Source organism: Melospiza melodia, chromosome 6, assembly GCF_035770615.1.
Source record: "Melospiza melodia melodia isolate bMelMel2 chromosome 6, bMelMel2.pri, whole genome shotgun sequence".
Taxonomy (NCBI): Eukaryota; Metazoa; Chordata; class Aves; order Passeriformes; family Passerellidae; genus Melospiza; species Melospiza melodia.
In genome coordinates this window covers 72,371,390-72,398,308 of record NC_086199.1, presented here as the reverse complement: position 1 = coordinate 72,398,308, position 26,919 = coordinate 72,371,390, and the positions used below count along the sequence as shown (strand labels likewise).

Genomic DNA, 26,919 nt, shown 5'->3' with positions numbered 1-26,919 from the left:
TGACGTCTGTAGACATGCTCCTTAATACTCATCAGTAAACACGGAGATACTTCAGGTTATCTGTAGCTATGTGGAACACATAGAACTGGACAAACTGGTGTTTTTGTGTGTGTCTGACTAAGAAATAAAAGGAGAAAGAATATTTTTGAATTCAAACAGAGTTTTCTGTCATTAATTTCAAAACAGCAAGTGGTCAATGATAACAGGAAAATCAGTGTTATACCACAACAGGAAAAACAACTTCTGCTTATTTATTTTATTTTCAGAGAACTTTAGAAATAGTTTGTTTGGATCTTGATTTACAGTAGAAACTGGCTTTTGCCGCTCTGCCTAACTCAATTCCCATTGTGTGAATTAATTTACAAATAAGGTTATAAATAGTTTATACAAACTTGATTTTATCCAAATTTGGTGGTAGAGAAAGCTCATAATTAAATTCCTTTACTAGTTTCATAGAAATTATGGACCCAGTAGAAGAAAGAGGTTCTGTCACTGGAAGAAAAAGCAAACCCCTGTCATCTGGCAATGTAGATCTGACCTGACCATGACCATCTCTTGCCTATTGATGTCTTGTAGGAGCAGGGCAGGAAGAACCAGGAGGGAGATTAGTGAGCAGAAGAGCAAAAATGCCCAGGGAAATAAACCACAATTGTGGGGCCTTAAGCAACGGCTTGTTAAATTTCAAAATAGACTCCAGTGAAATCTTCCTCTAAGGTTGAGGAAGAGGAACCACCGCTAGAGGGGGGTGCCTTCCCACTCCGGTTCCTCAGAAGGAGAATTTTCATTCACATTGAATATGCCAGCCTTTGGAAAATGAGTGTTATTTTCAGATTTTGAATGAGAAAATAACCTGTGAAATGGGAATCAGTGCTTTCACTTTTTACTCTGTTTCCATGGATTTTCTAAGCTTGTAAATCTTTTACTTGTAGAATATTTATTTAAATTTTTTTTTATTTGTAAACACTGTACATTGTTTCTTCCAGTTAGCAATAATTAGGAATGATGGCACTAGTTAGTCTTGACATGAGTTTCATACTTTTAAAAATAGTACTATTATTCTCTCTAGCTCCTGTCATGTTGCATCATCCTGTTTGAAGGGAAGGATGCTGTAGATTATCTTTGATCAACGTCCTAAGATTGATATGGGTGTGTTAATATTTAATATATGTGTCTGTTTTTATCTTAGCAATTGTACATGCCACCAAGACCTGGACATGCGCTTTGGGTTTAACTTATGTTCTGAAGAGATGGCTTTCCTGGGGAAAAGAAAGAGATATGTAGCAAGTGCTCTCAAAAATGTTTTTCACCTACCACACGATCTGCAGGATCAAGAAGTACGTGTGTGCTGAGTGGGTAGAACTTGAATCTCTAGTGTTTTCATGTACTCCTGTAGATGAGTGGTCAGCAAAACAGGCCACACCTATCTGTTGTGCAGGTACCAGCTGCTCCATGTGTCTTAAGTACATTTGCTTCTGCTGCTGAGGTTTGTTACTGAAAACACAGTCACCATCCTTTATTACTATCAGTTTGGAACTTTTCATAGTTGAGGTGTGTTCATTCCTGCCAGGCTGAGCTGTCACTGCCTTGGTTCAGAACTACTGAATACATTCCACAGCAAAGATTTTTTTTTTTTTCCCTTATTCCAGTTTCACTACTTTGTGAGAGTTTAGGACAAACATCTTTGAGTGCTTCTTGTATCTTCTGTTTCTTGCAGTTTTGAAATTCCTTAAAATAATGTAATTTATTTTAAAATAACTTCAAGATACTGAATAATAACAGTATTGCTGAGGGTAACTTAACAGTAGCTGTGAACTGAGTATTTCTTCATGGGATTGGCAGGCAGATTTTCATACGGAAGTAGTCAGTGTGTGAAATAAGTAGTGGAGTGAGTGATGCATAGATAATACATTGTTACTTCCACAGAAGGTTTATTCTTGTTCATCTGTGCCTAAATTGCCTTAGAGATGGGCAAGAATCCAAGTTTGGGTTAATCTCTGAATCCATGTTAATCCAAAGGGAAATAAGTGGCAGTAGCAGTTGTTGCTGGGTTTTGGAGTCTTTCCTTCTGAGAAGGGACCTGGGCTCTGAGATCAGGCCCTGGGCTGCCTGTGGTGACCAGACCCCATTGCAGTGTGGGCTGCAGAGTTGAATGCTGTCAGTGTGAATGTGCCATCCTCCCTCTGCCCTACAGGTGCCCGTTGTGGCTATCATCACGACAGGAGGAGGACTAAAGTCAATGACAGGATTGTATGGCAGCCTCATGGGACTCAAGAAGTTAAATCTCCTGGACTGCATAACATACATCAGTGGGCTGTCCGGCACCACGTGGTAAGCCAGCTCGAGCAGGAGGCCTGACCAGGCTTTCTGAGGGTCACGCTGATGCAGAGAGAAACCCCTAAAAGCAAACAAGATCAGGAGATTTTCTTCAAACATGATATAAACAAGTTTCTCAGTAACAGGCCATTAAGTACTAGCTTGATTTAAGGAGCTCTTTACTGTGCTTATCAGCTCCACATGTGCAGCAGTTAAATGTGCATATGACAATTACACTCATCAAGATGCTTTCCAGTGGTTACTGTGGATGTAACTGTGGATGCCCATAGCATGATGCCTCTTCCTTTCTGCACTGAATCCCAGCTGCTGTGGTCCCATTACCTTCTGATACTGACTGTGATTTCTAGCTGGAAAAAACTGCTGGATAGTGCATACTGGTCCCTGCAACCTGCCAGTTTTGTGTTTCCCTGGGCAGTGTCATTCCCTGCTCACAGGACCTACAGCTCCCTAATGTCTGATTGTTCTATGCAGAGGAGGTTGGTAAAATAGAGGTTGATGTTAAAATAAAGCATAGTGATATCATAAGATTAACAGTAAGTGAATCACGTCAGGAAATAGCAGCTAATATGAAAGAATTTAAGGTTCTGAAAATAAAGCAAAGAAAATTTATTATAATTTTCTGCCTAAACTGTGCTTCACAAATATAAGTTCACACCTGGCAGTTTTATCCCTTAAGCTTCTGCCTGTTCTGCTTAAATAAAAAGGTTAAGAACGTAAAACTCCCACCTCTTTTTTAGTGCCATTTTTAAAAACAGTCATAGAAACTCTGAAGTGTTCATTCTGCTGGATGGAGCAGCTAAACCAGAGTATGTGTGAGCAGAAGGGAATCCATAATGTAAACCTCTGTTCTGAAAGCACAAAATGTCCAGTCTTCTTTTGCTCCTTTTAATTTTTGCTGTCTGCATTTTCTTTCTCCAGGACCATGGCCAACTTATACAGAGATGCCTACTGGTCACAGAAGGACCTGGACTCACATATTGGTGAAGCCCAAAAACAAGCAACAAAATGCAAGATGGGCTGTTTCTCTATGGATCGCATGAAGTACTACAACAAGCAGCTTTGCCAGCGGAAAGAAGAGGGATACAGGACATCATTTATAGATCTTTGGGGTCTCATGATTGAGTACTTACTAAATGATGGGGTATGATGGCTGTTCCATTTCTTAAAGAACCATGTGTTTTTCCCTTAGTGGATGGAGAGGAAACTAGTCCATCATTTCACAGAATGTCCCTCAAAACAGAGGGGAATTCTCTGTGTTAACAAAATAGCGCATTATGTAGTAGTTTTGGTTCGCCCAATCATGGACGTGTGCAGAAACAGTTGTCTCCCTCCTCATCTTTTTGTGAATCCGTGCACAAAGCCAGGCTGGAGCCTGGGAGCCTGGTCTGTGGTGGTTGGTGGGGGTACCTGCAGTGCTCCGTGTGGCGGAGCTGCCAGGCCGTGTCCTGCAGGCTGGGAGTGGAGCCGCCCGCCTCCTCCCGCACCGGGGCCAGTGCATTCACCATGTGCTCCTCTCACCTGAACGCTTTTTCTTCAAAACCAGAAAGACCCCCACAAGCTCTCAGATCAGCAAGAAGCACTGTGTGATGGCCAGAACCCACTGCCCATCTATGTGTCGGTCTGCGTCCGGGATAGTTACAGCACCAATGATTTCAAAGGTAAGGATGTTGTTTCAGATCCTCTCAGGCTAAAATTGGCAGCTGAATTCCTGTCATCACTCTTCTCTTCTTGGTAGCACTTGGAGTAAACAATCCTTATGTGTCAGTTGCTATTTGGAGAAATAACCATTGCCTCCATACCTTACAATTTTAATACAAGGGTTTTGGAGAGCAGCATTTCCCTGTCTCAACATACGCAGTAGAAATTCTTCCAGAAAGGCCATTTTGGGAAATATTGGAATTATCCAATAATTGCTTTTTCTCAACAGCCAGTTATTGTTTCAGTATGAAGAAGACCACATGGTTATGGGTAGAGTTTGGGAAGGCTCCCAACTGAATCTGTTGCTTTTCTCATTGTTTTGTTTGTTTGTGTTTCTTTCCTATGGAGGATCAGAAAGAAGATAAGGGGAAAATAAAAATTCAGATACAATTTTTTATTGTTGAGGCAAGAAAATGAACCATTTCTGAAATGAAAATGAAATTACAGTCCATGACATTTCTGTCTCAGGTTTCACTCATGCTGCAGTTATATCAAACAACTGCACTTCACTTGGAGAGGATATCCAAGAAAGTCAAGAGCTAGTTCTGTTTCTATTAGTACCACACAGAGAGAGTATAATTGGTCTCTTACAAAAAAAAAAATAATTTCTGAGGAGCTGAGTACATAAATATCTTTGTACATTAGCAATTATTTAGGGAAGATAAATTAGCTGTATTGGTGAAGTACTGGTCACCTGGAAAGGCAGAGAAAAACTGCCTAGGTGCTGGAAAACCCTGGACTGGTGTGTGCACATGGGATGTGCAAGGTCTGGAGCCTTGCCATGCCCCCAGTGTGCCACTTGTGCCACCAGCAGCACCACCATGACCAGCACAACTGCTCCTGCCTCCTCATCACCACCATGCCCAAGCTGAGACACCTCCCTGGAGATCTGTGAGGCTTTGCAAAGGCAACATATTAAACATAACTCAGACCGACGCATGCCCAAACTTCCCCTCTCTCCACGCCTCTCTGGGAGCCCTCTAAATGCCCTGCTGTGGCTGTATTTATTGCAGAGTGGGTGGAGTTCACTCCCTACGAGGTGGGACTGCTGAAGTACGGCGCGTTTGTTCGCACGGAGCATTTCGGAAGCGAGTTCTTCATGGGCCGCATGTTAAAAAAGGTCCCCGAGTCCCGCATCTGCTACCTTCAAGGTGAGGTATAGTGTTGTCCTGGCACAGAGGCACTTTGGAGGGGTGCAATGCTGTTAACCAGCAGGTAGATAGTTCTGTCCTAACATGCTGGACACTGCCTGCGGGGAAATGGGAGTGGTAGCTTATCCAAAAGAATACAGTAAAAAAAACACATCTTTTTTTAGTTTCTTGTCACTGTCTTGTCACTGTCTTGGTAGATGAGTTGTCTGTGTCTTAGAGATGGAATAGATGAAGATCCTTAATTCTTTCATTGTAAGTAGTAACGCCTGCTTTTTCGGTTATTCTTCTGATTCCTGTCTGAATGCGCTCCAACTTAAGTCCAATTGTGATAGTCAGATTTAAATTTACAATGACTGGTGGTATGGTGGCACTCTGTTTTGTCAACAGAGCCACCAGTGCCCTTGTGGCAAGGCAGAGAGGGGTAATCCTGGATGGAGAAAAGAGTGCACAATGGAGCTGGAGCCTCCTGCATGTGTGAGCCTTTACAAACTGTGGTGTGAGATCTTGTCTTACAAACAAACATCTGAAAAGCCAGTTCATCCCCTTGTGAAACAATTCAGAGTGTTGAAAGAGTTACTGATCAGAGTAAGTGCAGAAAAAGACAAGATGGAGAAAGGAAGATGGGGATGGAAGTTATGTGTTTGTGGTGTGTTATCTGAATTCTTTGTTTTGCCTCTTGAGCAAGTGTGTCTTGTTTTCTCCTTTACTTGCCTCACATTCTTTGCTCTCCTTACCATGTGGCAGAGCCATACACTAGGTTAGGCACAAAGTTGATGATAGCATGACGTGAATCAATGACGGAGAAAGAGGAATTTAATAGCATAGAAGTTTAGAAATATTTGCATTAAGCCCATTAAAAATTAAGCCAGATGGTCAAAAGAGAAGGAAAAGGGCATTTTCTTGTTAAAATATGTCCTTGTGTTCACTAATTCCTTTTACAGGTATGTGGAGCAGTATATTTTCTGTGAACCTTCTACAAATATGGGGACTGTCCCACAGTTCAGAGGACTTCTGGAAGAGATGGACAGAAGACAGAATAGATGAAGTTGGTGAGAAATTACTAAGCCTTTCATTTATGGTCATTTATTTTCCTGTGTGGCTTTTGGCATCATCTTGTTGCCTTTGCTGAAGCTGGCATCATAGGATCTAAGAGATAGTGACTTCTCCTCACACTGAATAGAGTAAGAGGAAGAGGGTAATCAGGGAAAAAGGGAAAAGCTGCTGTAATTACAATATTTGCTAAAGCTCTACTGGTTCCTTCAGAGGAAGTTTTAGAGGGGTGAGACACTTCTCAGGAAGTGTTCTGGCATTACAGCTCTCACTTAACCATACAGAACCAAGAACCAACAGCAGAGAATATGGTATTTTTTACTGAGGAGAATAAACCTTAATATTAACTGGTTAATCAATTTCCTGGGTTTTTATTTTTTTAGTCAGTACAGTAATTACTGCATTGTATTCATACTGACACAAAGATAAATGAGGCCCAGAGGGTATTTTCTGAAGCAATACAGAAACTGTGATTTTATTGCTAAATCTCTTGATATGATAGTAACTATAATTACAGACATCCTGAAAAATGTAGAAATACAATGTGCAATCATGGAAACCACCAAGTCTCTCCTGCTCCACTGTCAGCCTCTCAGGCTGGCAAAGCACATTGTCATTTCTGGAAACCACACCTTGTGCCATATTTCTGCTTTTCACTCATATGCCATCTACCCACCCCCTAAAGCACCCATAGTTTCTGAATAGGAATGTATGCCCCAGGTTCTCCTGGAGTGCTCTCACTGTGCTGATTAAGCATATGCTCATGGAGCCATCAGTGATTATTAGGCTGCTGCTGTCACTGTTGCAATGGTCGGTCTCTTTCTCCGGGCGACAACAGATAGAACAAGAGGACACAGTCTCAAGCTGCGTCAAGGGAGATGCAAGTTAGAATTAAGAAGGAAGTATTTTACAGAAAGAGTGGTCAGATACTGGAATCATTTACCCAGTGAGGTGGTGGAGTCATCATCCCTCAAAGAGTTCAAAAAAAGACTGGATGTGGCACTTGCTGCCATGATCTAGTTGAATTGTTAGAACATGGGTTGGACTTGATGATCTTATAGGTCTCTTCCAGCCTTGAAATTCTGTGATTCTGTGATTCTGTGACCCCGTGGTTGCTGTTGTTGCCCATCTGGCTGAGCAGTAGCATATTCATCAGCCCCATTTTCTCAACACTTGTGTCTGTTTCATGTTATCTCCCTGTGATGATATTTAAGTTCTGGCAGAACATTTTCTGAATTGCCTAATTTCCTTAAGATGTCCTTTTTCCAACACTAAACATTGCTTCTGATGAACTGTCTCCAGCCCAAAGCTTAAGACCATCACCAGAGCTTTGTCCAGCAGCCATTCCTTTCCCTCCACTCCAGAAGAGTTTGTGTGCGTTCAGGGAATCATCCCAGAAGAGCCCCTGAGAACTCCTTTGTGCCAGGGCAGCCAGAGAGGAGCGTAAGTTACCAAGCAGCTCACCGGCTTTTCCCCCCTGCTCTAGATGAGGACCCGGTGCTGCCCACGAGGCCCCACGAGCTGCGGACCCGCATGTACACCCCGCCCGGGCCCCTGTCCAGCGCCCTGCGCGGCGCGCTCACCGACCGCTTCTCCGTGGCCCAGCACCACAACTTCCTCAAGGGCTACCAGCTGCACAACAACTACATGGAGAACCAGCACTTCTGTCGGTGGAAAGGTGATGGCCGCTAATGTCCAACTGGCATCCTTTTCAGGGAGTTTTGGCGTGGGGACTTTAGGAAAGAAGCTTGTCAGGCTTGGCAGGGGATAAAAATCCTCCCAAGAGAACATTTATTGTCTGAATAGAGAGAAGACACTAAGACTTCAGGTACTGAAGACTTAATGTTTGTAATAGTTTGCTTCAGCTGAGACCTCTGCAGTCCAGACTGAGAAGGTAGACTTGAAGGTGACACAACCACATTTAAAGTGGCAGAGAGCAGAGTGAACATAGGAGAAAGCTTAATTTGGCAAGATTATACTTCTAACTTCAGATGCAACTGAGATATCCAGGAATATATCACCTATAACAGAAAACTGGAAATGAATGGGGCTTTCTAGTCCAAAGAAGAGGGGACTGAGTGGGAAGCATAAGTCCAAATGTATAAAGGATTGAAAATACTTTGTTCTCCAAAGCAATGGCAGATAGAAGATGAAAAATTGACTGAAATGAAGCAAGACAGATTTAAGTTAATTATTAGACGTAGCTAATTAGCATTAATAGGTGTGCCAAGTTAATGCAGTATATTGTCTTGAAACTCAACCCTGGTTTTTCATAACTGGAACTTAGGTATTTTGCAGTCCTTCTCATGCCTGTTTGATAATCTAGTAGTATAGCAATTAAATTAAAGCAGGCCTCTGGAATGGTCAGTTGCACCTTACATTTCTTTTTCCAGTCAAAATACCCACAGATCTATTCTTATTCATAAAATATTTTCCTTTTAGACACTGTGTTAGACTCACGTCCCAACCAGTTGATGCAAAGTCCTGATCAGCTGGGCATGATAGATGCTGGATTTTTCATCAATACCAGCAGTGCACCACTTTTAAGGCCACAGAGGGAGGTGGATGTCATCATCTATCTAAGTTATACTACTGGATCACATACATCGGTGAGGATGCTCTTGTTACCATGTCTTGTGTCTCCTTTTACTTGTAAGTGCCCAGCCTGTAGCATCCAGAACTGCTGGTTTTATCAGCTTTATCAGTTTGTTTACAACTCCTGCATTCCCCTATATGTTTCACTGTAGTGACTAATACTGTTCCTGTTTCTTCCTGCCATTCCTGGACTCTTTCTTGCTGGTTTATGAACATGTTGAATTATTCAAGGGGGTGTCAGTATGGTCATTTCTAGAGTAATGGGAGGAGCCCCTTCTGCTTTATACTGAATCAAGCAGTATAAATAATAATAAATAATATTCCTGTGCATATTCTGGACCATGCACAGGAATATTCATAAAGATGAGGAATTTATTTCTTTTGACTTAAGTTAGAATATAAAAAGAGTTAATTGAATACTAGCAGGTGATCCTTTCTGGGCTGACAAATAAGACACTACAAGTAAAATTCAGTGATAAGCATCTTCCTGCAGAAAACCCATTTTGTGGAGATAAAGCTGATTAGCTGGCAGAAAAAAAGTTTGGATTTTTTACCCATCTGCATGTTGGATGAGACAGATGTAATGAAGTTTTATTTCAGCCTCATTCATTGTCTAGATAAACCTATAAAAAAAGACTGCTACAGTTTTAAGTATTTTAGTAGAAACCTTTTTCTGCTTGACAGTGTTTGCTATTAGATGGTGCAGAGTAAATAATACAGTGCATATTATTACATTATATTTTATTAAACATTTCAAGGAAAATATATAGCATAGCCTAATACTTCAGATTTTCTCAGTAAAATATTAATCTCAATTAACACTGCACCATAATGACTGCACAGGCAGAGATAAAACTGCACATTCAAACTTAACTTTCTTATCTCCTAGCTTCCAAGCATAATAAGATACCTTAAACATTTTCTTGCTGGGATTTCCTTCTCTAGTTAATTCTATACAATGCATTAACACAGGCTCTTTCATTTGCTAAAACTAATGCTTTACCCTAAACTTCTGCAAATTGCTTCAATTTTTTAAAAAAGCTGTGCCCTGGGTGAACTCTTTAATTCTGAAATTGTGTTTGTTTAGAGCTTATGATTAGCAATGTAGTCACTATGTGTGGCAATTATATATAGAGCAACCCTTGATAAGACAGAACTCGCCCTATGGGTCTGAGTCACTAAACCTTAATAGTAGATGACAATTTGGGGTCTTTGCACAATGAAGTTGATTTCCAGTGCTGACCATTTTTGTGATCCTCCAGTCTCTAGATAAGGCATGTAAATACTACTCAGAGCAGAAAATCCCATTCCCAACAATTTCTTTGACTGATGAAGATAAGAAAAATCTGAAGGAGTGCTACATCTTCCAAGATTCAGATTTGCCAGGATGTCCAATTGTGATTTTTCTTCCCCTTGTGAATGACACCTTCCAAGAGTACAAAGCACCTGGTAAGTTACAGTAGTAGCAAAGCATTAAACAAAAGACACCACTGCTTCCCTGACTCAGAGACTTCTTCTTTGCTGCTGGCTGTCTTTGTTCACTGGGTTCATGGGGGAGCTCTTTAGCTAATTGAACTTGTTTTCCCATCCCTGTCAAAGCTATTATGTTCACTCATGTCTTCATTGTGGCCTTAAGAGAACCAGCACAGCCTGTGTCTGCTGGAAGGTGTCTACCTTCACCTCTCTCCCATTTGTTACTTGAAGTGGTCCTACCCAATTACAAAAGTTTTTTTTTTTTCCTGTGAAAGGTATAGCTCTCTCAGATTATTTCCCGCTGCATATATTGTCTATTGTTCAGGTTTTAATTCTACACTTGAGGAACCATAGTTCCTCCCCAATATGAGGGATGGGAGAGAAAGCCTGGCTTTCAGTCTGAACTCCAGTGACGTTAAGATTACTGGGTCTCATTTTGGTACAGCATCAGCCCAGGGATCATTGTACTGACTGTGCTGTTTTCAGGGCCTGTCACTCCTTTTCTGCCAGATCATCTGCTTTGTACTCCTCTTCTTTACTGCAGCTTACTGGGATGCATTTGCTCTGCTCCTTGGTAGCAGGGAGGTTAAGCCCAAAATACTGCTGTTGTGGAATTGTGTGACACAAAAATCAGAAAGGCAGAGATGAATCCTGGTGGCAGGTGCCCTGGACCTTATTCAGCATTGAAGGAACTCTCAGTTTCCACATGTTTCTGTTGCTCCTTTCTCACTTAAATTCTATTCTCTTACTAGCAATAATCTTCTTTGACTGAGGTTCATAGAAATCCCAGCTGCCCAGGGTTCACAGAAATCCCAGCTGCAGTGCATGGACACTGGCTTTTGGAGTGCCCTTGCAGGCTGACATCCTTGTCTGATCCATGGCTTTAATGAGACAAATGTTTCTGAGTAAGCTGTAGATGAACATGGTGATGCCATCCCTCACTTCTCCCTTGTGCCCTCCTTCCTTCAGACTCACAATGTTCTCTTGACTAGGGTGGTGAATATGACCTGCACTGTTTGCATTTAAACCCTATGAATTTTCTTCAGGGGAAAAGTCGTGCTCTTTGACACTTTATGGACAGTTTGACCCTGGCTAAGATAAACATCATGTCACAGCAACAACAACTCTTTCTCTCAGGTGTCAAGCGCTGTTGCTCAGAGATGGAGGAAGGCCAGCTGGATTTGACCAGCTCCTGTTCCCCCTACTGCATGTTCTCAGTCAGATACACCGACGACAACTACCGCAAGCTGCTCAATCTCAGCGAGTACAACATCCTCAACAACTCTCAGATGATTATGCAGGCCTTGCAGACAGCGATGCAAAGGAGGAGGCAGAAGATGTGCTGATTGCCTGTCCAACTGCCCTTATCTTCTCAGAGGAGTTTTTCATGCTCTGGGACCCAGAAGGGACACAGGTTTTTCAAACACTGGCTGTTCTGCACTACAGAAACCACCCCAGCCAGTGGAGTCGTTTGCTGGAGTTTTTCCATTCCCAAGAAGTGGTCTCTATAAGCAAAGACATTGTGTGGGAAATTTTTACTTACGTTTTGTTCCATAAATTAAGGTTATCTGTAGAACACTCTTTGCCTAAAATACTTGTTAGATTTTTTTAAATAGTGTGATTTTAAGCCTAACTTATTATAATATACGACATAAAGGAAAATAATTTTTTATTGCCACAGTGCTGCAGTTATACAACACAGCCAACACACCTAGAGGCCATAAGAAGGGAGTATAAACATCTGCTCCCACAATTCTGCTCTGTGGAACACAAGGTATGACCAGCCCTGGAAAACAAAGAGAATTTGAGACACAGCTGGAAGCTGATATTGGATCCCTGAGTCAACTCTGTTTTGCAAGTGTCCCAAAGAGCTGCCACAGAGGCTGGAAATGTAAAGAGGGACAAGTGTGTGCTCACAACCAGCCCCACGATTTGCATCCACATCCTGGGCTCTCCTGGGCTGTGAATGAATCATATGTGATGGGAAGGAGCAACTTAGGAGGAAGTGGCATAAGACTTTTCACATAAGTTTTTTTTTTTTTAAAGCAAAGGGTGTAATTTGGGCACATCAAAATCCCCTGTTGATTTATGTGAGTTTTAATTGGTTTGTACTGAGAAAATATACGAAACCTTAACACTTCAATTTGAAGCTTTCAGAATAAAACACCCTGGAACTTGTTTTCCCTGTTACTTCTCATAATAAAATACCATTCTTAAATTAAAAAGAGAAAGTACTTGAAAATATTTTACTTCCAATAGACAATGAAAACTTTGCTGTGTTACTCAGTGTAACAGTTTAGGTCATATGCCTATTTAAAAAAAACCCTCTTATTTGTTCTTATTTGTTTAGTTCTGCCCATTCAAACTGAGTAGAACTGAGTCAGAAGTCTGAAACAACTAAGACCATCTTAAAACAACCTGAAGACCATGTATGGAATCTAGCACAAAAACACCAATTTACATTTGTTGTGGGCTTGCATTTATAAACTTCCTTCCTTTTCCCTGTTATTGCAAGTGTCTTTTTTTAAACTATACTAAACTGTGCTGAGGGTGAGCTGTAAAAATTGTAAATCCATAACAACTTTGTATTCCAGGAGCAAGTCAAATTGAAAACACACTTTATTAATAAAGTTTTGTATCCTAGAGACAACTGGGAAAATTTTGAACAAAGAGTCTATTCAGTCAGAAAAAAAGTGTATCAACTACATATTATAATATGGGACTAAAATAAACCAGGGAAAATGCTTGGGTAAGTTGAAACATTTCATATTAATATTTTACAAAACATCTTTTTTTTGAAACATAACTTCTTTTTAATAGACTGCCTACCTCGTCAGCCCAGGGAACCCAACATGAAAATAACAGGGTTCCTTCACAGCCAAATAACCTGTTTGACTCATTACAAAATGACACTCTGAGGATTTTCATTTTAGCAAGGAGTGACGACGAATTATCTTTACAAATCGGTTCACAATGACTTTTCCAACAATTTAGTCATTTATTATGTCAAAACAAAACTTACATTTTTGTGCAACTGTAGCCCAATATTGCCAGCCTAAAGATCACGGCATAAATATTAACATTTGAAACTTGTCAGGTTTTGAACAACTATGCACTTCTCTTTTTTTTTTTTTTTTGGGGGGGGGAGGGGGGGGTTTGTTGTTTTTTTTTTTGTTGTTGTTGTTATATGGTAGTTTTAGTAGTCATAGTCAGAAATATAATGCTATGTGCTCTGCATATAATCCTGGGATTTACCTCCATTTTTACCTGAAAACCCTGTTGTGAAAAAGTAAACAGGTTCTAGCCATAAACTCTTGCCGCCTCCAGTTCTGAAGAAATGTTATTTCCATGCAAAAATTTTGTGTATACAGTACAAGACAATAAAGGCTTGTTTGCAAAATGAAAATTCTGCCTTGCTCCACATATTCAGGCATTTCAGTAATATGCTTCAGGTTCACAGTGTGAACATTCCTTGTTCCTGGAAAACAAAACTGTTTTTATCTCTGCAAAGAGCATACCAAATACTTGCTGTGAGCATCATGGATAAAGGAATGTCACAGAGTCGGATTGCAGGAGTGTGGAGTGAACCATGGTCCCTCCCTCATGCAAGGGCTGTCTCTAATGTGAATTGCAAGTGCTGTCCATGAAAATGAGAGTTTTTTGGCCACTGGCACTGAGGGAGTGAGAGCCTCAAGAGGTGCAGTGCTGGTAAACAGTCTGGTTAATTGTTTTGCCCTCCAATGAGACATTATAGTAAAGCACTGTCTTTAAACATGACTGACATGCCAATGCTGCCAATTTTCTGTGACCTAATGAAAAATGCATTTCATCAAGCTACAGCGTTGAGCTGGCACCAAGAGGAAACATGCCATGTGTGACAAAACCACCCTTCATGACATCACAAAATACTGTACCCTATGGCAAAAATTTATTCTGCCAAGTTGGCTGTGATGACTGTTGGTATTATTTTGCATGGAAATGTACAAAGGGGACCTGTGATGGCTGGTGGCAATGTTTGACCAGTAAGCTCAAGAATGCTCAGGGAATGAGCATCTTTTTGCTCAGAGATGACATACTGGGGAAGCAGGGAAATCAAAAGAATCTCTTTCCTCAGGAAGTTTGCTCTGTTATGATCCCTTGATGATGCAACAGTCTTTGTCTGCCTTTTCTGATCCTCTTCCAGCAAGTGTGAGCCGTGCAGTTTCAATGGCACGGGGGTCAGCAGTGTGTGGACAGGGGCAGGTGTCCTGCCCCAGCAGTGGTGCCACAGTTGTGCCAAGGACTTTGGGGAGGGCAGCGTGAGGTCAGGGCTGAGTTTTGCATCTGGCTGGCAGGTTTCATTGGGTCAGACACAGGTGCTCAAATGCAGCTAGTTTGCGGCCAGAGTCAGTTTGAGCTATAAAACGGTGCAGAAGTATTCATGAGTGCGGAGCTAAGCTAAGGAAGGTCATTGCTTCAGGACTCTACATCTAAACACACAAATAATTATAACAAGCAATAGGAAAGGAGAGGGAAAGAATACAATGACTTGAGGAGAGAACCAGCCCTGCTGGACCTTGGCTGAGTAGATATAAACCACCATATGAGTGTGCTGCTCTGCATGCCTGGACCTGGGAATGTAGGGGCATGTAGTTCAGAAAGCCTTAAACTGTTTTTTGCAATAACCAGCTTAGTCTGAGACCAATAGTGTTCTCTTTTGGGTTTTTTTTTCTCATTAGCTGTTTTATTATATCTACTTACTGTCACAGATAACCTAAATTCAATTTATGAACTGTTGCTGTATCTTATTTGCAGAGTATATATTTCTGTGGGCTTTGAGGTCTTGCTAAGTTGAAATTTCAGTGCTCAGGTAAGAGGGCATCCTTCTCTTATGTTTAGTTTTAAACCTGCCATTGGCCAGTCTAGGGCAAAGTGACTCAAACACAATACTTCCACCTGCAATATGGCCAAAGGTATTTTTTTCCTACTTATTTGACCACAGGATTCAGCTTCCTACCATAAGAAAATGGGAGGGGAGTAACTGGTTTTAAGAAACCCGTCAGAGGTGGGGCTCTGAGTCAGTTTATAAAATAGTTGCTCACCTGCACCTGGGACATTTTGAACCATTGGTGTCTGTGGAAGCTGGGAGATGTGAGATTGGATTGCCACAGATAACACTGGATGTGTGCGTGAACGCTACCAGAATGGACCGAGATGGGATTTTGTCTCAGGTAAGAGGGGTGCAGAGCAAAGCAAGGCATCTGGGATCTCAAATGGTTGTGCTGCAAGTAGTGTAAAGATGACACTAATTTATTGACCTACCGTTGACTACAATGATTCTGTGCAGGATGAAGGAAGTCAAAGCTTTAATATTGCAACTTTTAAAGTTACAGTAATTCAAAGAAAGAAAAAGAAAACTACTTGGGGAGTAAGAGCTTGTTTACAAGGGGAGCATTTTGAATATTTAGGGGTTTTATAAATTTGAGAGACACCATATATGCAACTTTAGAAAAAGTATTAAGTAACATGGAGGCGTACTTCAAGATGAAAGATTAATAACAGGGCGTGTTTATGGGAGACGGGTTTGCTGTTCCTTTAACAGCCAGGGCCAGGAGCTGCTTCCCTCCCCGTGTGTCATGAAGGGCGGGCCTTACCTGGCTGCTACGCCTCTGCTCAGGCTTAGTGGGGCAAGCACAGCCCAGGTTGTGGCACCGGGCATTGCAGAGAACCCCGCTCCTGCCAGGGCTCTACAGCCAGCACTGACCATGGGCTCCCTGTCCCCGTGGCTCTGAAGTTCTCCATTCCCAAAGAGGGTTGTCTTTAAGAGAAATGATGGTTTTTTCGGGGATAACGTTGGCCCTTCTTGTTCCAGGAGCTAATCACTCAAACCTCTCAACAAGGAGACGGAGCTATGCAGCTGAATCCTGATGGGAAACAGTGGACTTCTCTTACAAAGGTACCGCAAAGGAGAATTTCTAAAGGAAACTGTAAAGGCGACTTTCCTGATGGGTGGAGGCTGGGTGAAGGCAGATAGGGTTCAGCGTCTGCCAAACAATGTAATTAGCTACTGTAACCCATTCAGTTCCCTCCATGAGACACTGTCCCACTTATCACTTTGATCATTCTACTTACACAGTCTTGCTTCATGTTAAATTCCCAGTGTGGCTTCCTGTCCTTGGCACATGGGGAACAATGTCTGTTTAAATAAGACTGATATCTTTAAAGTGATGGGCTTCAATAGACTTTCTCTGTATGTGTCTTGCTAAAGCACAAGGACAAGTTTCCTGCCAGTGTAGAAAGCAAGAGCTGGGAAATTATGCCATTTATTCTCATAATAGTATGGCAGAATCTTAAAGTGGATTTTCAACACCTGATTTCCTGAATTAACCCCTCTTCTAGCCTCTAGTAAAAACTAGTAGATTTCCAGGAACCTTCAGATATGAAATCTCTCTAGGAAATGAGAGGACTAGATGTATAGATGTGCTAGAAAAGATTTTTACCTTTCCTCTCTCTAGTTTGAGGCCATTTAGTAATAATTAGGAAATCTCCCTTGTTCTGTTTTGTGATGAGTAAAGTTGCTGAGCAGCAGGTGTTGTGCTCACAGTTTAAGAAACAGCCAACCTTTTCTTGATTAGCTGGATGGAAAACCCAAAGATGAGAAAATACACCCTGCAATACAAATCTCTACGCTTCAGGGGTTGCAGCAGTTTCAGAACACACCAAACACCTCAAATTTTTTAGGCAAAATTGACAAAGCTGACAGGATTTTGGTCATTTGTTATTTATAGCTCTGTGATGTGATTTATAGCCAAGGCTCCTTGGTCATGACAGGGCACATCCACATGCCTGAGTATTTTATTCAATCTGCAATGCCTTCTTGACGCATTGGGATTACCACAAAGATAATCCAGGCTCCAGGGGATCTGATCCATGAAACTGAGTTGAGCCCTTCCAGGAATTGTTTTCTCCAAACCTAGTCACTGGCAGCATCAGTTATTGGTTCTGCAATTACTGAGCACTTTCTGTACCTGCCTCATTTCTGTGCCTTTAGGAGTTAGGTTGTAGACATGAATTCAAGTGCCCTTGGTAGTCTGATCCACAGTCACTCTTGGGACCCTCTGAAGGGATTTGACACCCTTGATTTGCACACCCAGTGATCTGGTGTGCGGCTCCACAGTACAAATATTCTTGGTGCCTTTTCCCAGAGCAGGATACTTTGGTTACTTGAAGGCTGATTTTACTGTTTCTTCATTAGACTACTCTCTGACTGCCTCCAATCTCAACATCATTGTATTCATTAGCCCTGGCTGCCTGCATTGATACACTCAGGTTAAACATTTGGAGAGACTTCACATGGATGTATATTCCATTAAGCCTATGAACACTGTGGCACTTCCCTTTTTGTGAATGGACATTATTAACAGACCACATACCAAACTGTTCTGCTCAGACAGTCCAACTCAAAGTCTTGCTCTCCTTTCCGGCACTGCCTGTGTCACACTTCTTTCTCATTGGGTCTGATGATGTTAGTGCCATGCAAAAGCCACTTCAGGGCTGGCTATGGTCTTTTATAGTCATTTTGCAGTATAGGTGAAGTCTTTACCTGTCCATGGCCCTGTGCTAAGTGTCTTTCAGGTCTTTTGGAACAAAATCTTCCTGTGAATTTATATTCCAGTATGTTGTGTCTTTCCACCCCTCTCCATGACAGTAGAAAAAAATAAGTTATCTGGAAGGTATTTATTTGTTTATTTCATGGTAAAGGGAGAGGAGATATGAAATCATATCTCCAATATGAGATCAGAACAGCAATGTGAGAGGCTAAGAAGTCATGCATGAGGTCAGAAACATGGTCTAGTATGAAAGAGGGAAGCTGCAAGAGAAAACAGGAGTTTCTTATCTGGTGTGAAACACTGTTTACACTTCTTAGGCAAAACATTGCAAAGAAGCTCAAGACGTGAAGAGTTTACATACTTCAAAACTAGAGAGAAATTTCTCACAAGAAGTCAGAGGTGACCTGGTCAAGAGGGCAGCTATATCCCTGTAAATTAAAAACTCATGCATAGTGAGTAGCATGGTGGAAGCACAAAGCAGCAATCTCTTTCTCAGATCTTAAAATCAAGTGCTGAATCTTAGCACTTTGGGCAGCCAGATTTTAGATAAGAAACAAATAAATGCTCTAATAAGGTTAATCCTCATATCATGCTCTAGAAGAAAAGAAGTATTTCTGTTTAGTACTTGATTTAAATGTTAGCAGGAAAACAAATGTATTGGCCATTTCATAATCAAATTGAAAATTCAACTAAATTGTTCCTGATTTGGGAGTTTATCTCTCTTTATCACTTCTGTCTTCTAAATATGCTATCTAATGTTAGCATTCATTCCTGTCTTTTGTATGTTTTTTTCCCTGCAGATAGAATCCTCTCTGTGTTACTTACTGACTGTAAGAGTCATAAGAGCAAGAAACATCCACCAGGCAGATGTCTGTAAGTATCTGTAGTGTTCTACACAGGAGCTCATGGAGGTCCTCTCACCTCTGTGGGCTATTAGCTAGTCCTGCTGCAAGAAGAGGTGTTTCCTACATTTCTTCCATGAATGGAGACAGTTCTGTTGTTGGTGTGCTGGGCCCAGCAGTGAACACAGAGTGCGTTGCTCTTCTTTGCATCAGCCCTTGTTCTGAGCTAACTCCATTAGGTCACAGCTGTGCCTATCACACACATTTCTCTGTGTCCCCAAAAGGAACAGTGAAAGCTCTGCAATCTGTTGAAAGCAAAAAAATGTGGCAAGATCTCCCATGTTTTCCTCTGGAGTACACTTATGTGACAAACACAAAATGGTTGCATTAATTGAGTAAATACCGAAAGATGAGAAGGCTTGTCTCAAATTTAGCTTGTATTCAGTTTTCTCAATGCTAAATAATCCAAACTACCGTACCCTAATTCTCTGTGTGCCAGCATTCCCAGATAAAAGCCCATCAGGTGTTTTTACATTTTGTAGCTCCTCTGGCTTCTGCTGGCCTGGAACCAAAATATAATAGAAGATTGTATCTTTACTTATGCGGAAATCAGGAAGCTTTTTCTTAATGTTCTGTTTGGCTAAATGAGAAGATATCACTTTTTTCCTTAATGCTTCCTGCATTTGTCCTGGATTTTTTTATCCTTGGCTAAACTTATTGTTTGATGACATAGAAGGAAGAGAAAACCCTTTTGTTTAATGTATTTTTATATTTATTATCACATTTATCTAGAGAAAAGTAATGTCACCCTTCCTTTTTCTCCATTCCTCCTACCTAAATTGTATTGTTTATGTTGAACAAATATGTCATTTTGTATCATAGAAAACAGAACAAATATGGTGAAACAAATATGTCATTTTGTATCATAGAAAACACAACTTCATATTCTTCAATTAATTCTTTCTTCTAGAGCAAATGTTCATTTTAGATGCGTTTGTGTTTTTAATACAGTGAGCCAAACTGATTGCTATGTGAGCCTGTGGCTGCCAACTGCTTCAAACGACAAATTTCAGACCAAAGCCATCAAGAATTGCAAAGATCCAGTCTGGAATGAAACCTTCTACTTCAGGATCCAAAGTCAGGTCAAGGTACTGAACTGGGACTTTTCTGGTAACTGACCAAGGGAGCTACTGAGAAGCTTTATCCTTTTGCAAAGGGACATAAGCAATTTTCTCATGAGGCAAGGAAAGATGCAGAAAGATGTGAGAATAACTCATACCTCGTGATGGTTTTCCATGCCATGAAAGACAATTGTCTCTCTCAGCCGTAGGTAGAATATGGCATTTGAAATGTCTCTGATTTCCTCTCATTCCACCTCATAGGTGCTGGCATGGACTTGATTTCCTCTCCACATCCTTCCCTTCTTGTTCTTTTTCTTTATGTCCTCCCACTTCTCACAACAGCTGACTCAATCAGTTGTCCCCAGGATCTCCTGCTTCGAATAAAACCTGACATATTTCTAAAGGCCTTTCCTTCCTTTCCCAGAATGTGCTGGAGCTGGCACTCTATGATAAGGATGTGGTTACTCGGGATGACCACCTCTTCACAGTGTACTTTGACATAGCCAAACTTTCCCTGGGAGAGGAAGTCTTCATGCACTTCAAGTGTGATTCACAGGTGAGGTCCCAAATAAGAAATTAAATAGCTTAGCAAAAGAATGTGTTTGTTAGCTTTTCTGTCTAAAATGTTATTTGTAAAATTTTGCCTTTTTTCTTTGTTGTGTGCCAGCTGCCCAGCCACATAAAAATAAGTTGGTTTTCACTCTGACATGGGAAAACCTCTTTACTCCTGGATCTGTAGGCACACTCAAGGGTTTGGTGTTTGCCACAGAGGCTCATAAATTTCAGGTGTATTGGCAAAATTGTGACTTTGCTGAACTTGTCCCCATCGAGGGTCAAGGAGGGTGTCCACGCCAGTAGGTGATGCCTTTGTCATAACCTATTACTTAGCCTAGTAATTAGGAAGTAAAAGCTCTGTGATCAGAACTAAATGTCAAGCCAGACTAGTTGCTAATTATGGAATGTGGCATGGGTGTTTAAATAAAGTCTAAGTCATGCCACCCAGCTTGGCAGCAAGAAATAATCCAATTTTGAATGTCCAGGGAGACTGAAAGTTGTACATCCCATCTCCCAGTATGTTCTGTCTATCATTCTCCTTTTCCAATTCCCTTCCAGTTTCTTGTGCATCTCGTGTGTCCCTCAGTTGAGGAATTACCTTATCAACACACACCCAAGCTCCACACTGCACTTCTTTGTCTTGAAATGCCTTATTTGACAATTTCATTCCTTGCAAAATACCAAAGGAGCAGTGTGTGGACTTCACTAAGTGCTGGCGAAATTAAAACTTTGGCTAGTTGTAACCCAGCTGATCACTTTGAGTGATTACAGGTGCCATATCCAAGCTTTTTCTTTTTGTGTGTTTGCACAGCTACACCAGTTAGTTAGAGCTCATACTCTTCAAGCCTTTGTAAACTTTTTTGTTCTATATTATTAACTTCTTGGTGTCTTTAATTCAGTGGGTAATTTGAGCAACTAAGTAGCGTACAGCATGATCTCACTTTGCTGTTCATCATCCCTTCTGTCTCCACTTTTGTTTTCCTCTTGGTTCTGCTTTTTTTTCCCCTGAGGATTTATACTCTTTTCACCACTTCACAGACCAGGCCTTCATTTACCTCTGTCCCAAAGCCCTCAACTCTTTGCCAGACAAAGAGATTTTCCTCTTCCACAACTGCTTAGCATGTCACCATTTCTCCTCCTGACACCAGAAGGCTTTGGCTCTCCCCTTCAGCACATCCCCTTTCCTTTTGCTGGCAGACTCAGAATGAGACATCTCTTCCTAGGTCTGTGCCATAGGCCCCAGCAGAAGCAGGGAAGTCTAACAATTTCTGTGTTAAAAACTGCTATGACAGCCATCCGCAAGCTTCCTATCACTAGAGAGTCTTGAGGCTAAAGACACACAGATGTGAGGTGGTGTGTGCCTCTCTTTTAAATGCTCTGCTGGTCACAAGCAGTGCAATCATACCCAGATTGTGAGAATGAGTTCCTGCATTATGAAAATTGCCAGTAAACTAGTACCAAAATAATTTTCCTTTCTTTATTTTCCAGCGACAAGAGGAGTTGGAGATGGGATTTGTCTTGGATAATATGTGAGTAAACATGAAATGCAACATTAGCTGGGAAAAAAATAGAAACAGCAATTCAGAGGCATGAAATAATTTAGTCTGATTGTTCAGAGTGCATCATTCCCAAGGAATCTGTGCTATGAGCTGTGTTGACAAATGGGTGAATGCCAGGATGACCTCCCATGAACTTCAGGCAAACAGGGAGAACACACTAAAACCTTTTCTTTGTCTAATGTAGTGAACACTGTTGAAGGCCAGAATGTTGCTGGTTTGTTTTGTGCTTGTGTTTGAGATCAGCAAGAGGGTCCAGCTCCCTTTGAAACACAACATGGAATAATACATTGGATTTCTGATCCAATGCCTTTATTGTTTCATTGTCCAACAAAGCATGATTAAAAAAAAATAAAAAAAAAAGTGGATTCCATGAAACCATCCTTGGCCTTAGCTTGGGACTCAGCACAAATTGCTACATGGTTTGGCCTCAGAGCACCTTTGGCTTTTTTTTTGCTGAGCTCCAGGACCGGATGAGCCAGTAGGATGACAATTGTGCCTTGACATAGTAGAGTGAGGAAACTTGTACAACAAGTCTCCTGGGACTTTTCTTTCAAATCCAATATGCAGGTAAAAATATACAAGAGGAAAATCAGGAGAAGGGTGGGGCTCATGAACTATACTGTAATTTTAATGAGTTAGTAAATGCATTTGTGTTTCTGTTTCCTAGTTCAGGCCCTCCTGAAACCATCATTACTAATGGAGTGCTAGTGGTAAGTGTTGTATTTCATCATCTTTCTTGTCCTGTTGCCACACTTGTTTCACTTGACTCACAGTCATCAGGACAACATACTCCTTGACTGAGACAGCCAGCACTGAAACATTGCCATTTTCCACTTCATCATGACACATCCTTGTGGATGGCACCTCTGGAGATGCTGTGCCTGGAACAGCATGGAAATCCCCCATGCCAGCACCCTTTCAGGGTTGCAAAGGAAACACATGGTTTAGGTCTGAGACATCAGTGCAGCAGTGAATGCTTCCTTAGACATCACTCCTCCCAAATTCCCATATTGCTGAAGTGAGAGGGTTTGTCCTGTCCCATGCACATATAATTTCCCACATTCAAAACTGCTTTTCACACAGGGACTTCCTATCCCTGACATTTTCTCATTTATTACCTTTGCTTGCTCATGAATTGTGTTTAAAACAATCCTCACATCCCTGGGATCCTGTTTTTCACTTTGTCCTCATCTTCTCCCTTCTGCAAGCCCTGTTCATCCACACTGCACTCCTGCCTTGCCCTGGTTGTGTCCTGTTTAGACTAGGAAACTGAATGTCATATTGGAAAATTCCCTGCCATGATGTATTTTACTGCTCACATCTTACAGTCTCGCAAAATCTGCTGCTTAGAAGTTCAGGTGGTTGAGAGGAAAAAGAAGAAAAAAGAGAAGAAATCAAGTAAGGTTATTTCTCCCTCAGCTATTTTTAACTGATGTGCTAATATTATGAGCACAATTGGATTAATGTAAGAATTAAAAAGCCCCAACAAATCCAAAACATGAGAAGAGCCTTATGATAGACTCTGTGTGAATTTTTGTTACCAGTTTTGATAAGAAAACTAATCTGTGTCTGCTTTTGTGTCATTTCCTTAGAAAAAGAATTCTCCTTTAAAGTGCAAGGCTCTTATGAAGGCACCCAGGACATTGTGCTGGGATCAAATCTGCTCTTCAGCTCCTCCTGTCCTGCCAAATTCCACTATGCCAGATACAAGCAGCCAATGCTGGATGTTACACTACCAGGGAAGAAAGGACCTCCCTCCTCAGTATGTTACAACTGAGCTTTAAAAAACATAATAATGGCATGTAAAATATTAGACACCATAAACAGACACCATTAATTCGCACTGTGGGCAGAGAGTAACATTTCTTACAATATAAACCTTGATTTATTTGTATTTTTTCAGCACTCATGTGTGTACAATACAGGCTCTCCAAATGTGGAACTTCATTCCATTCCAAGTGGGAAAAACATGATCTTAGCAGAGGTGAGTGCCTGCTTTTTTAGTGGGAGAGGCTGAGAAACCTGGATATGGAAATCTGCATCCCGCTGATGATTACCATGGTACTTTCTAACAATGAAAGCCTGCAGACAAAATACCACAGCCTAACAGTGCTGGGTCTTTCAGCAATTAGGCCAGGTTGTACCTTGTTCTGTTTGAATAGAGGTGGGGCATCTTGCTACTCCATCCTGGTATTACTTCACGTGAATGTTGAAGTTCTGCTCTTCCCCTTCTCACACACCAGCGGGGCACCTGAACTGACTGAGGCAGCAGCATCAGACTCCTGCTGGTGCTGACGATGCTTTACAAAACACTTTGAGATTCATGGTTTTAAAAATCCATGTGGAATAAAAGGATCATACTGTTGTGTAGCATAAGCCACAGAAAGAGGGGAACAAATACTGCTGTGTAGAATCATAGTCCTGGCAGGCTGCCTAGGAGGTACTGTTAGTAGAGATGGGTAATGTGTACGTTATCATGACCCTGTAAACAGCAGTTATCCTCCGATGTTGCATTTACTGCACAGCATTAAAAATTATTGAACAGCTTCCCTTTCAGTAAAACACTGCAGTCAATTTGCATAGGCTGCTGGATTATGTGAGCTCCTGATTATTCAGATCACCTATTTATACCCACATTGCTAGGATAGCACAAGACAAAATTCCTCCTCAGGCTGCAGGGAGGAAGCAGGTTGTCAGCACTCACATTGTTCACATTCTTGCTTTCCAGGATAAACGATACCGTTTATATGCGAAGGCAGAAGACTGGTAAGAGACTTGGCCACTCTTGGAGGTTAACTTTTACTAAGCTGAACTCACCTCACCCTAGGCTCTTTACTGGGGAGGAGGCACAGCTGGACTGTAGGTGGTGTGACCAGGTGATGTGGCATTCACATGAGCTGGAAGCAACTGCATGTAGTATAGTGTAAAACATCTAGATAACCCATACTGAGACCTGAATAATGAAAAAATATGCATAAAACAGAAAACATAATATTACAAGTCAATTATCACATGGCATTTGATTATGAAGTAGGAAAAGTTTCTCCCTAATTCAAGAAAGTATGAGAAGTTTTTCCTATAGCTCTCAGTTCACTAAAATATGAGAGAATCCAGACAGCAGGTATCTCAGAAATTAGCTGCAGAAATGTCTTTCCTTAGGTTTTATTTTGATAGCTGCTTAGAAATTTATCAGTCCTTTTTTCTATCCTTCTTTCATGCAGCATTGTATACTTGCTTGGGGGTGTAGGAAAGGGACCTCCTGTAAATGTAGCATTTTGTGGATCAGGTTCATTTCATTGCATTGGAAACTCCTAGTTTTTCTACCAACACTAAAATGGATTTTTTTTTTCCCTGATCTCTGCTTCAGCCCAGACCACCTTGATGTGCGTTTAGGATTTGACCTCTGCATACAGGAACAAGACTTTCTCTGCAAAAGGAAGAATTATGTTATTCCTGCTCTGAAGAAGGTGTTGCAGCTGGAACAGGATCTGCTGGACCATGAGGTCGGTAGGGAAAACATTTAAAACATCTCACCAGTGCTTAGCAGTGAGAACTTAATGGCATAATACAACCTCTTTTTCTTCATAGTTAAAAGTTTTTCTGATCTTTCCTCATCTTAAAACTTATATATACCTCCAATACTGCCCTATACCTCTAAATTCACTCTGCTGTTTGTGTCCTTTGCAGTTGCTATCCTGAGTTTAACCCTTTTCCTGCTACACCTGTCTTGGAAGTCAGACCAGATATTCCTTATATAGGAATGGCTTCTTCCACACTCTTTACTATTGTTATCCTTATTGATAGTCCCTCCTTTCTTCAGCCTGTGAGTTTTCTTTTTAATTCCTGTTGTTTCAACTGATTTTTTTCCTCTCTTACTGTCTCTTTTGGTTTGAATCAATGCATTTTTATTTGTTTCATGCCAAACATCTCTGTTGAACACACTGGAGACAAGTGTCAGATTTCTAATGGTCATTGCTTCTATTCCTGCTCTCCTTTATAAAATAAACGGTAGGTTATATTTCAGTAGAAATCATTTTAGAAAGGAGTCTGTGGCTGGGCACAGGTGGTGGCGCCAGGCTTTATGTGTCACTCTGAGGTCAGGTGCAGCCAGCCACCGTGTGACGCCAGCCCTTTCTGTCCCTGTGTCGCGCAGAGCCCGGTGGTGGCCATCATGACCACGGGAGGAGGGATGAGATCCTTGACCGCACTCTACGGCAGCCTCAGGGGGCTCAAGAAGCTCAATATCTTGGACTGTGCCACCTACCTGACTGGCTTGTCTGGTACCACGTGGTGAGTGGCGCTGGGCAGCCCTTGGCTGGAATCTCCCTCGTGACACCAAAGTGCTGAAGGAGGCTGGGGCTCATGTACAGTAGTTTACCTATACCAGCTTCTCAGCATATTCTTGAGCGTTCGTGATCTTCTTCCAAAATTGACAGAATAAAGTCTTTCCTTGGGGGAAAGTCACAAAATTTGCAACAAGCGTTTTTCTGAGAATGGTCTATAGAAAATTGTTCCAGCTGTTTTGAAAGGAGTAATGACTGTGACTTCAAAGGGAACATGACAGTTTCATAGGGAATTGAAGAAAGGAAGCATTAATCAAGAACTTAAACCAGAAACATTAAATGTAGCTATTGCCTACCTCAAGCCTTGGTGTGCTTTTTATCCCTCTTCAACATGGATTTCTCTTCCTAGGACCATGTCAAACTTGTACAGAGACGCTGACTGGTCACGAAAGGATCTCGACAAGCAAATCAGTGAGGCTCGAAAACATATGACAAAATGCAAAATAAATTCCTTCTCCTTGGAATATTTGAAGTATTACAAAAAGCAGCTGTGCCAGCGGAAAAGAGAGGGCCGCAAAACATCTTTTATAGATTTCTGGGGGCTTGTCCTGGAATCTTTTTTGCACGATGGGGTACAGTATATCATAAAGCAGCATTCACTGTGGCTTA

General features: G+C 41.4%; 2 protein-coding genes across 2 annotated transcripts in view; both read left to right on the top strand.

Moving 5' to 3' along the window:
* The window catches only part of LOC134419942 (cytosolic phospholipase A2 epsilon-like), a 44,607-nt gene that overhangs the window by 14,289 nt on the left and 3,399 nt on the right, over positions 1-26,919 (top strand). Inside the window, 24 exon segments of the mRNA XM_063159544.1 lie at positions 1,187-1,334; positions 2,192-2,328; positions 3,253-3,475; positions 3,878-3,992; positions 5,046-5,183; positions 6,125-6,232; positions 7,720-7,911; positions 8,676-8,842; positions 10,091-10,277; positions 11,439-11,649; positions 14,485-14,599; positions 15,452-15,511; positions 16,153-16,236; positions 18,691-18,763; positions 19,744-19,880; positions 20,278-20,409; positions 21,897-21,937; positions 22,635-22,677; positions 23,296-23,365; positions 23,560-23,729; positions 24,696-24,733; positions 25,335-25,470; positions 26,121-26,257; positions 26,660-26,882. Coding sequence (XP_063015614.1) covers positions 1,187-1,334; positions 2,192-2,328; positions 3,253-3,475; positions 3,878-3,992; positions 5,046-5,183; positions 6,125-6,232; positions 7,720-7,911; positions 8,676-8,842; positions 10,091-10,277; positions 11,439-11,649; positions 14,485-14,599; positions 15,452-15,511; positions 16,153-16,236; positions 18,691-18,763; positions 19,744-19,880; positions 20,278-20,409; positions 21,897-21,937; positions 22,635-22,677; positions 23,296-23,365; positions 23,560-23,729; positions 24,696-24,733; positions 25,335-25,470; positions 26,121-26,257; positions 26,660-26,882 — 3,085 coding nt within the window.
* Positions 15,974-23,042, top strand: LOC134419612 (cytosolic phospholipase A2 epsilon-like). The gene is made up of 6 exons (XM_063159090.1): positions 15,974-16,236; positions 18,691-18,763; positions 19,744-19,880; positions 20,278-20,409; positions 21,897-21,937; positions 22,635-23,042. Exons 1-6 carry the CDS (start codon positions 16,192-16,194, stop codon positions 22,762-22,764), a joined length of 558 nt encoding a protein of 185 aa, XP_063015160.1. The 5' UTR covers positions 15,974-16,191; the 3' UTR covers positions 22,765-23,042.

Coding starts and splice junctions, on each gene's coding strand:
- LOC134419612 (XM_063159090.1), top strand. CDS start 16,192: ATGCAGCTGAATCCTGATGGGAAACAGTGGACTTCTCTTACAAAG. Junction 19,881..20,277: donor GGATCCAAAGTCAGGTCAAG/GTACTGAACTGG, acceptor TTCCTTTCCCAG/AATGTGCTGGAGCTGGCACT. Junction 20,410..21,896: donor ACTTCAAGTGTGATTCACAG/GTGAGGTCCCAA, acceptor TTTATTTTCCAG/CGACAAGAGGAGTTGGAGAT.